This window comes from Thalassophryne amazonica, chromosome 3, assembly GCF_902500255.1.
Source record: "Thalassophryne amazonica chromosome 3, fThaAma1.1, whole genome shotgun sequence".
Classification (NCBI taxonomy): Eukaryota; Metazoa; Chordata; class Actinopteri; order Batrachoidiformes; family Batrachoididae; genus Thalassophryne; species Thalassophryne amazonica.
This window is the reverse complement of record NC_047105.1, coordinates 81,296,543-81,307,833: the sequence shown is the minus strand read 5'-3', so window position 1 is coordinate 81,307,833 and position 11,291 is coordinate 81,296,543. Positions and strand designations below refer to the sequence as shown.

Sequence of the window (11,291 nt, the reverse complement as noted above, 5' to 3'; positions counted from 1 at the left end):
GTCTCAGTCTCATTATATATCAAACGTTTTGGGGTTTATTGAAGAACAGACTTAGCTGCTGCCTGCCAGCGACCATTCGCACCCTCTTTCCTTGTCTGTTGATTTATTGATATCAAAAGAAATGCCGCCGGTGCTGTTAGTTCAGTCCAACTGATTCTGCTCTTTTTCTCTCTGAGGTACTGGTACTGATGCGTGTTAGAGCCACATGCTGAGTGACTGGATGGGATGTGACCTGGCCACATGATGGACAATAAACTGGAGCATCACCAAACTACAATGACGGCCAGAAGTACCGCTGTTTGGGTGGGGGGCGGCTGATGCTCCCTTCAAGTACTCTGCTAAGGACTCTGAATCATCACATCCAACTCTACACCTTTCAAACTCTTGGGCTTGGGTGTAAGATGGACTTTGCACCATTACACACTTTTTTTCTAACTGTTAGAATGGCCTAAGCAGTGTGCCACTCCTCTGACTCTGGTCTGCTTGAGGTTTCTTCCTCAAAAACACCACAGAGTTCTTCTTTACTACTGTAGCCTGTGTTCTTGCTCAGTGGGGTTGGTAAGGTTGGACCTTACTGGTGTGAAGCACTTTGGGGCGTTGTTGCGATTTGGAGCTATGCAAACAAATTACTTTGAAATGTAATCCAAAAGTAATCAGATTGCAAGTAATCCAAATGTATGTACGTACATACATACATACATGTAATCCACATGTATTCTTTCAAAATAATCCTACCCAAACTTGCTAACTGTAACGATGTTTAGAAACCTTTGAAACATCAGTGTTTGAAACACTGTTCTGGAGTCTGCTGGGTGGTTCAGGAATGTGCAATCCATATCAAATTATAACATTTATATTTATAGCCTACAGTCGGCACAGAGTCTGCATTGTTTTTTTTTTTTTAGAAATGTTCTAAGGGTTTTCATATAAAAATATAATATCGGGCCAGTGGCGCAATGGATAACGCGTCTGACTACGGATCAGAAGATTCTAGGTTCGACTCCTGGCTGGCTCGTTAGCTTTTTTTGTGTGCGTGTGCTGAAAGTCCATTCATTGGAGAATATCTGACAGACATACCGATATTCAAAATGTTTCATAGTTCAAAATGACATACCCTGAGTGACGTGAATATATCCCGTAAATTTTGGAGTAGATCAAAAGGTAAACAAAAGTTATTTAAAAAAAATGCTGCCCTTGAGACAGCTCCTGATTTAGGAGATTTGGCTAAGGATTGTGTAAAGCATCGTGGACTTTCGAGAGAGGTGAGAGTTTTCTCAGTAGATGAGAACAGGCTGGTTAAACGAAGCGGCATGAAATGTTTTCTACAAACGCTGACTAACAGCCACTACAGATGAGACTGTGTAGCGATACAGTTTGTGATGGATGTCATATACATTGACGTCTCTTACACAAATTAATAACGCCATGAAAGTGACAGGAACACTAAGATATTTAGATATCTGGCACCTGGAAACAGTGAAGCAGTGAGCTGACCGCTGTACGTGTGTCAACACTCCATCCGTGGTTTCGTAGTTCTGGGCGGATTGATTTTAAAAGTGATTTTTTTTCTGATACTTTAAACATCGAAATCACATTGGCAATATAAATTTTGCATGTTTTAAATAAGATGCGCTTGTATATTTCTGTAAGTGCATATTTTCGTGGCATTTTTATTAATGATGGCAAGGAACTGCTTTTCGTTGCGCATTTTTACTCCCCCCGCCCCCGACATGCTGCAGTAGTGAGTTAAGTTGCCAGATAAGTAGCTTTTCAAGCGGAATTGGATTACGTTCGAAATGTTGCAGTCTTTAACTTTATTGTTTTTTGGGGAGGGGGGTCTTTGGGGGTAGTTAATGCTAGTTTGTGAAGCGTATTTTACATGCAAATAACACAGATATTAAAAAATAAATAAACAAACGAAATCCCCTCTCTTAAATGAAATTATTTTACCAAAATCCTCCCAAACTGACTCCAGATCAGCATGTAACTAAAAAGAGGGAAACCAAAACTCAAAGCAACAGGTCCGTTTTGTCAGTTAGTGAATATTTCTCTGAACATTCACAGAGATATGTTTTAATTATAATATACTCCACGTATTTACACAAGGTCACTTTATCACCTTGATGAAAGAACTGTTTGGAGAACACTGCTCTTACTGCTGGGACACTAAACTTTTAAGGTATTAGTTTGTAGATATTAACATTTGACAAGGGCAATTATACTATTGAAATGGTTGGTTTACTTTGGCTAATGTAGGTGGATGTGAAATATCTACCTTTACTCGGTGGTTAGTGTACTTGGTTTAAGAACAAATCTGTTATTCCCCTTATAATACACAGCGGAGTGTGGTGCAAAACCCTGTGGTGCCCTGTAAAGGGAGAAATAACTTTTTGAGGAAGAGCGTTTTTAAATATTTCAATAATTTTCTCATGCATTTGTTGGCAAATGGAGATCTTATGCCCATCTTTACTCTTCAAAGACTTTCTTCAAAGTCTTTAATGGATACTGTTTTATACCAAATCTTGATTACAATCACTGGTTGGCATCACCCGCTTGGAACGTCTTATTTTAACCGCGTTACTTGTTCTGAATAGCCCCTTGTCACTTCTTTTGGAATATGTTACAGGGCTGAAATGCAGGAATGGATGTACGTAAGTCCCTTCGGCTGCTCCCTTGTTTGCACTCGGGGTCGCCACAGCAAATCCAAGGTGGATCTGCATGTTGAATTGGCACAGGTTTTACGCCGGATGCCCTTCCTGATGCAACTCCACATTACATGGAGAAATGTGGCAGGGGTGGGATTTGAACTGGGAGTCTTTCATACTGAAACCAAGCGCATTAACCACTTGGCCACCACCCCCTAAATGCAGGAATGGATGTATTTTATTAAACTAAATAAAGTCGTCGTCCCCCCCACACACACACACACAAAAGAACTTTGTTGGGTTCAACTTTTTTCATATCATCCCATCTTTCTCTGATTTAGGGTTGTAATTTTCTTCTCCAGCATGACTATACAGGTTACCATGATGATGTTCGAGCCCCAAATAATCAGCACCTGATGTTCAGATTGAGAACTCAATGGTTCCATCACCTCCTTTTCACAATAAATATACACAATTTGATCAGTTTTTTTAGAAGGTGGAGTTAGGATGGGCCAGATGATCACAACTACTCCTAAACTAAGAACACTTACAGAGGACAGGAATTAAAAAAAAAAAATGGGGATGCATTTGTGAACGAGTGGCACAACTAAGAAGTTGTGCTTGTGTGTGTGGGGGGGGGGCATGCCACCCCATAAAATGTATTTTTTGATGCCGTTTCCTGTATTTTGGTGCTTATTTCGCCACAAAATGCAAGCACAGAGAAAAGATACTTTCTAACCTGTTTTTATTCATTTTAACTTGTACTGTACAATCGTGCAAGTGATGCCATGATAAGTAACAGAACATTTGAAATGTTTGTGGATTAAAAAGTGAACACCTTTGCTACACCTTACTGAGTCATGATTTGGTATAAACGTATGAGTCAACTGTTGCTGAATAAAGCGTTCTTGACTTTTTTTGGGAGGGCTCTGAGGTTTATGATAGCTTATAACATTATTCTGTGACAGAACACCAAGAGACAGCTTTGTGATGAAAGTGAAATTGTTTATTCACACAAAAGGCATATTTAGGTTAAGAATATAATTACAGTAGCTTCCAAAGGCACTCCCCGTACATAGGTAGATATGAAGGCACAGTGTCACATTCCAAATGCAATTAAAAAAAAAAAAAGTCTCACCCCTAACAGCTTTTTCTGGCAGTTGAAAATGCTGTAATTTTTATGTAGTGGGTACAGTTTGGCAGCAACAGTTTACAAAAATGTCAACAGAATCCATCTGTACTCGTACATGCTAATTTTATTTCAATTACTGCAACTATTACCATTTTCATTTTTTATGGAAACATAAGCAACTGACACAAATATTGAAAAATGCATCACCACCAGGACTGTTCACCATAATCAAGTGGGGGCATACAAGTCTTCTCATAAGGCTGGGGGTGTGTATGGAGTGTGAACCCAGTGACAAGGTGTCACACTGCTGCTACCCAACAAAGTTTTCACTAATCTCCCACAATGCTCAGCAGGAGTAAACACCAACATCGCATACTAACCTCACCCTCTTGAGCGTATACATTTTTGTTTGCTAATCAAACCACACACCTCTTTTGAATGATGCTCTTTAATTTGAAAGTGAAAACAAATGTCTACATGACCAAAGTAGATGCTCAAGGTGTTTTACAGTGATGCATCACATTCATCCATTCACGAGCTGGAGGCAGGGTGCTGTAAAGCTCTCACTTGCACACCAGGAGCTTCATGTGGATTAAAAATGACATTTTGACATGGTGAATTTGCATACTGCCCTCAAAAACAGGCTACCTTCAAAAACTGCCTGACTGTGCCCAGACAAAATAAGGGCAGCCACCAGACACACACACACACACACACACACAAACAAAAAAAAACGACGACGTTGTCTCTGCCACTCTACCATACATACAACTGTGTCCAGTGAAGCAACAAGCCTTTATGCAAAGTCTCTCAAATTATAGCTACTGAAGCTTGTACCTCCTTCATAGATGTCATATGCCTCTTGGTGGAGTCCCTCAGTAGTTTCATTCTGTTTATGAGGATAATGTGCAAATCTGTCATGCTCTTTGCAATTCATGATGACAGATTTTACATAAACTTCAAGTAACTTTCATCAACATTTTCTTGCATCAATCACCAGACTTGTCAAAAGTGGCTGTACAAATTTGTTATGTAAAGGAGTGCATTCTTATGCAATCCACAAGTTCATTTTACAGACATTTGCTTTCAATACAAGATTAAAAAACAAAACTTAAAAAAGCATAAAGGCAGGTTTTGTTTGTTGTTTTTTTTTTACTGCCGCCATAAAACAAAAAGCAAAACTTCAAGTGGGTGAGTACTTTTTTTTTTTAATCTATAGCCACTGTACAGATTCCCTATATTAGTTAATTACAAGTTTTGTTGTGAAACAGAACTGAACTTTAAATTAACATGTTATGTATGAGTTTGCACTGAACAGACAGGTTAATGTCAGTGTTAAGTGGCACAAGACTCATGTTATATACACACAGCTGACTAAAGCAAGTGGCACAATATTTGTGTGAATGGTGAGAACATTCTGAGGTACTACAACTGTTCTCAAACAGTAACTATGAAGGCATCCTTTAAAAAAATATGCTATTCTGTTTGCTTTAATATTTCAAAATCAAAAGAAATGTTTCTGGCACATTCTGATGAGAGTTATGAAACAATCCTACTTTTTATTAAACAATGGCTGTAAGGCTTTGAGGGTGGATATATACATTAGATAAATATTTAAAACAATTTCATACTGTGTAACAAGTCTGACCTTAAAGGACAACCATCTTGCACTTGGACGATCAGGTGATGCTGATGTGTATTAGAAATACAGGACTGCTGTTACAATGGTGACAGAGAGAGGCACCCAGAAAAGGCACTTTTACAAGCCTGCATACAAAATCAATGGCTAAACAAAAAAAAGAAAATATAAACTGAGTGAACAACAATAACCTTCACTTCTAGTCCTGAGGTGGAATTCTGTATTCTTTCTCATACAGACAAAAATTTATTCTTATTAAATAGGCTGAAGGCTTCATCACACAGTAGCTAAATGTTAGGAAAATGCTTCCAAGTCATTCAACATGTCATTCTGAAGAGGTTACTGAGTCTGAGTGGCTGGTTTCTGAATGAGTAGATGTTTTGTTTACTTTGGTTTTTGCCATATGGTGGGAACAGTTATTAAAAAAAAAAAAAAAAAAAAAAAAAAAATTCTGCAATGTGTGATGTGTTCTAGTATTTCAGAATAAAACTACTGTGTATGCATCCAAATCAAGTGGCAGTACAGAAATTATAGCTGGATTCACGTGTTCACCATCAACTGTAATGGACCAAAAATAATCAAAAAACTTCCTGTGGAGATATCTTGGCCATTTGCTTTTCTCCCTCATATAATTTCAATTAGCTGATCAATTCTTAAAGAGAATCAATACACAGGCAGCCATTTAGTGCCAAGCAATTCTATCCAAGCAATAAAGTTACCATTTGAATTTATGAAGACGCTTGTTGTTGAATGACCTTTGGCCCCTTAACAATAGAGGAGAAATCACAGAAAAGCACAATAACTTCTGCACTAATCAGACAATTCTAATGCAGATATTATGAAATTTGCTTTCAATGTAAACATGTTAAGGGAAACAGCTTTAAAATAAACAAACCACCTTTGTTAAGATCCATATATTTATGGACCGAATTGGAGGTGATAATTCAGGACAAGGAATGAAGACCCCTTGCAGACAGGGAACAAGGCTGTGGAGCTCAGCAGGCAGTAACCAAGTGACGACTTCTTTTGAGATATTAATTATGGACAACGCTCCTCCTCACTTCACCATTTTATCCACTCCTCTTCCTGCTGTCATTTTATGACTTAGCCCAAACTGAGAACAACAAATTTAGAAACACTGAGCATATATTTCAATGGCTTGTCATACTTTAAGTCAAAATGTAAGTACTCAATGTTACATCTATATTTCAAACCAACATCAAGTCGACCAAGTGTATTAAGTAAACTTTGTAAGAATGTTATGTTATGAAAATAAGCCTTCAACAAAATGAAAATCCAAGATCCATTAGACCACCTGTAATGAAAAAAATGCTTTAATAAACTGTCAGTTTCATACTTACTAATAATAATGATCACAATGATCACTATAACAGCAATCAGGATGGCCCACATCTGCAAGGTGTGAAGACAGAAGCAACTCAAGACCAACAATAATAAATTGTATTAAAAGGTGTTATTCATTGAACATTAAACTAATAGTTAACTTTGATTTTTGACCATTTAATAATGCCTGGAAAGACCTCACAGGGCAAACTCACTGTACTTGCCATGAAAGTCCCCCCAAAAAACAAATACCAGCAGTAAAAATAGCTGTAATTTTGTGATATACTACAGAAATAAAAGTACCTTATAATAACTACACTTAAATAAATGCTGCCAACTTTGTGGAATGACAAAAATAGTCTTGCTTTAAGTGAGGGGGGGGGGGGGGGGGTGTATTTAAAATAAATGGTTTTCTTGTACAGTTTCAGTTTATACTGCATGATCAAAAAATTCAAACACTATAGTGTTGATTAGGTAAATGTAAAATCTTGCTTAAGACCAGTGCTTTCAGTACAGTTTTAGGGAAGAAAAGCTTGAGGCAAACCTTGCAGTTTTTCCACCAGTACTTTCTTTTCAACTTGGCGGCACTGGTCTCAAACTGGGCGGCTCCAGCCTGAAGCGCATCTGCTCTGACATCGAGTTCACTTAGCTTCTGGTCACGCTCCAGCACTTTGTCCACATTAACACGCATAATGTCCACCACCTGGTCACAAGCACAATAACAAAAGAAAAAAAATGGAGAAAATAAATAAATGATTTTAATTTCCTTTCTTTTGCCATATAAATTATGTGACTGCGACCTCTTCATGACCAAAACAGATTTAAAATAGCTGAAACACTGCCAAGCCTAGTTTGGGTGTATCGCAGATGTGAGAGCACTTGCAGAGGCAAGAAATGGATAAAGATATGCAGTGTGATGCTGAAAGGTCTCAAATGGCATCACCAATGTTATCACAGAAAGGCAACAATAAAAAATAATATTAAGTGTTACTTTGATGATTATCAGTATGAAAAAATGTGGAGAAATACAGACAGATGAGCTTTAACTGCACCTCATTGCTCACTGTAAAGAATATCATACCTCATCCACCTGGACCTGCGTCTGCTGCAGACGTCGGTTGCTTGAAGCAACAGCAGGATTTTCTGGACCAGGAGCTGACCTATTTAAACAGACAGATGTAAGTGCAGACATCACTACCCACGAATATTTCTCAAACCTTTGTTGAACATTAGCTGTGCAGTTACGAGAAGCATTCCATTCATCCCATCTCAAACTCTCTCTCAAGGATATACTCTGATCACAAATGGATGATTGGTCTCAATGGTGGTTACAAATATAACCTGTGCAAATATGATGTATAACTGATTATCAGTGTGGCATTCATGGATACATATGTAGCTCAGAAACTTTTTTTTTTTTAAGCTGAATACTGCCACCTTCAGACCCGGATCTGCATCACTGTGCCAAACTTCATATGGGTAGCTGAAATTGGAAAGAGTGGCTATATTTGTTTCAGCCAAACTGTTGGGAATAGACAGGTATGTGACACGCTAAAATAATTCATTGTGGCAGCAAGCAGTTCAGCCCACATAAGACAGCCAAGAAAATGGACTGAACCGTTGCTTTTATTTACAGGTAAAGCAAATACTGCAGCAAGCAGCCACACCCATGCAAGGAAATGCAAACCCACACACAAAACTTCCTCCAACACATCAGTCATCTAAAGTTTCTTTGCAACAAAACAAAAAAGTTTTAACATGAACACACATAAGCACCTAACAGTGATTACACAAGCTACAGCTAAAGCAGTATTTTCAAACAATGTTCACAATTTGAGCTATGGGTAAAGCAACATGTCACCTCAGCTCTGTGAAAGCAAGGTGAATACTGTCAGTCTCCTTCAGTTTTTACAAACAGAGGCTGTAACTAAGGTGTATGACAAATGCACTGATATAAAAAGTACATTATGGATTCAGAAAACGAGTTGAGTAAAAGTAGAAATACAGGTTTAGTTAAGGAACATGAAAAACACTCAATGGTGTCCAGCAGCCACATTCTCCCCCCTGCTATTAAAGTTCATAAAAAAATAAAATAATAAAAATAATAAAAACCTGCCAGCTGAAGTAATTGGAGCATCAGTAATGTTCAGGATATCTACAAGAGGGACCCAACAGATATCCTCCCTTTCTGGGCTAATTCAGAGTCTCGAGGGACCACAAGGATCCATGAATTTTACTTGCACGTCTTGTTTCTTGTCCAATGTTGCATGTACATTATGAATATTTAAACAAAAAACACAAATACTAGTTCTCAGAAACAATTTTGTGATTGTATTTTAAATACAATGGCTCTGTATTTTACAATTCATGGCATATTTGTTATCTTAATATAATTTGAGTGAAGATACCAACTTCATATTTTGTGACTATTAATGAAGACATACTCATTCCAGTTGTGCAATGCTTAAAAAAAGGTAGGCCTTGTTAATACTTGAGCAATATGTATTTGAAATATAGGCATCAAATGATTTTTTTTTCCATTTTAATGCCTCATAAATCAGAAACTTACTTCTTTTAGAAAAATACTTATTCACCAGAACAGGATAACATAAGAAACAAATACGAACATTTGATAGATCTGATGTGCTTCAATATGGAAATACAGAAGACCAACACTGATGATGGGCCAAAAGGGCAAACGAATTTTTTCTTTTTTTCAGTTTTCAGGAAGCTATACACTGACAATTATGCAACTGTGGATCCTCTTTCATAGTATTTCAAGATATCTAGCACCTTGGCACAACTCCTGAAAATGTCATGCATCTAAGACGAATAGTTCAACAAAAGTAATGATTTAATGGACTTAGCATCTTTTTTCTGTACCACTCGTTTCTACAGTAAAATCAGAGTCACGCCCCATTTTTAAAACCCCAAATATCTCCAATATAAGGTTGAATTGTTTTACGCCGTTTACGCTGAAGTCTGAATAACCTACTATTAGTTTGTGAAAGTAAATCGGAGATGCCTCCTGCGATTTCACATGGACTGACCCATTTAATATATACAACCAAAACTGTAAGTAAGTGTTTATCAGTCTGTTACTGCAGCCTGAAAGCTACATAAACACTTTACTCAGAACTCGGAGAGAAATCTTAACCTAGCCTAGCATTAGCTTCCTAGCTAAAGCTAGCCGTCCAACGCTCTGAAAAACGCCTTTCGGTTCAAGGTTTTCAACAAGTTACACGTTAGAACAACGTTAACGTAGTTTGTGTTGGCGTAGATGTAAACTGATATAACAACTAACGCAAAGTTATTTTGCCGAAAATTAACACACTATGTACCACTTGTTGCTTGCCAGTAGCTTAGCAAAATTCTGGGGCGTTACTTTTCCGGTTTAAGAAAAACGACACAAAAACCCGCCGTATCATTTAAACGAGCTATAAATGAGTTTATGCACTTACATGACGAAACTGTAGTTTCTAGAACACAGTGCTACCACCGACACAGTCTTGAAAGCTTGTGTCGAACAAAGTGCCAGAGCGTGAGTGCTGACGAACCACCGATCACGTGATTTTTGATGGGATTGTGTACGTCACAAATAAGAATTTTGTTCACCCATTTATACAATTGTGTGAAAATTTGTCTGTAAATGCATTACATACTGTTTATCTACAGTGAAATTCAATGTATTTATATAGCGCCAAATCAGAAAAGGTCTAACTTTACCAACCCTCCAGTAACCACATAACAGTGGTAAGGAAAAACAACCTCCAGCCTTTTTTGAGGAAGAAACTTCAAGCAAACCAGGCTCAGAGGGGTGACCCGCTGCTTAGGCAATTCATATAAGCAAAATACAACAGAGTTTTCAAAGACACAAAACCAAAAAAGTCAGATTATAGCTTGTTAGGCAAGAATGCAAAAAGAAGGCATAAATGTTCATATGGAGATTTACAGTAATCCAATCTAGAAGAGACAAAGGCATGCATCAGTGTCTCTGCATCAGCCACAGACAGCATATTGAATCTTTGCACTATTACCAAGTTGACAGAAAGCAGACTTAGGGATTTCGCTAATGTGTAGGTCGAAGGACAGTGTGGGATCAAAGGTCACTCCGACATTTGACTCTTTATCGCCGTGATGAATGACACAAGTGCAAGGTTAATGTTAGGTGGTCAAACTGATGCCTGTGTCTCACAGGACCAATGACTATCATTTTGGTCTTGCCAGTATTTAAAAGTAACAAGTTGCTGGACATCCAGTTTTTCACTGAAGTCAGACAGTGCTATAAAGTCCAAGTATGGGTGAGATTATCATCTATGTAGTGTCATCTATGTAGCAATGAAAAGTAGTCCTAAAATGACACGTCTGACTAAGATAAATAGAGAGAGATCAGCAGAGGGCCTAGAACATAACTCTGTGGCACCGCATATTTCACAGAAACAAGGTTTGAAGTAATGTTGTCATATCAGACTCACTGAAAGTGATTAGATAAAGAAGATGTGACCCACACAAGAACAATGAGTCTGCCCAT

The 11,291-nt window shown here is 37.9% G+C and overlaps 1 protein-coding gene and 1 non-coding gene across 2 annotated transcripts; one reads left to right on the top strand and one right to left on the bottom strand.

Annotated features, from left to right (window-relative positions):
• The first annotated feature begins 942 nt into the window (after positions 1 to 942).
• trnar-acg lies at positions 943 to 1,015 on the top strand. The gene has a single exon. It is a non-coding gene; the product is annotated as a tRNA-Arg (tRNA).
• Positions 1,016 to 4,914: 3,899 nt separating this feature from the next.
• vamp3 (vesicle-associated membrane protein 3 (cellubrevin)) lies at positions 4,915 to 10,320 on the bottom strand. The gene is made up of 5 exons (XM_034166956.1): positions 10,222 to 10,320; positions 7,842 to 7,920; positions 7,305 to 7,463; positions 6,778 to 6,829; positions 4,915 to 6,530 (listed from the first exon to the last, which is right to left on the bottom strand). Coding segments are annotated over exons 1-5 (309 nt in total). The 5' UTR covers positions 10,224 to 10,320; the 3' UTR covers positions 4,915 to 6,513.
• Between the last annotated feature and the right edge of the window lie 971 nt (positions 10,321 to 11,291).

Coding starts and splice junctions, on each gene's coding strand:
- vamp3 (XM_034166956.1), bottom strand. Junction 7,464..7,841: donor CGCAGGTCCAGGTGGATGAG/GTATGATATTCT, acceptor GCTTGTGACCAG/GTGGTGGACATTATGCGTGT. Junction 6,830..7,304: donor ACTGGTGGAAAAACTGCAAG/GTTTGCCTCAAG, acceptor CACACCTTGCAG/ATGTGGGCCATCCTGATTGC.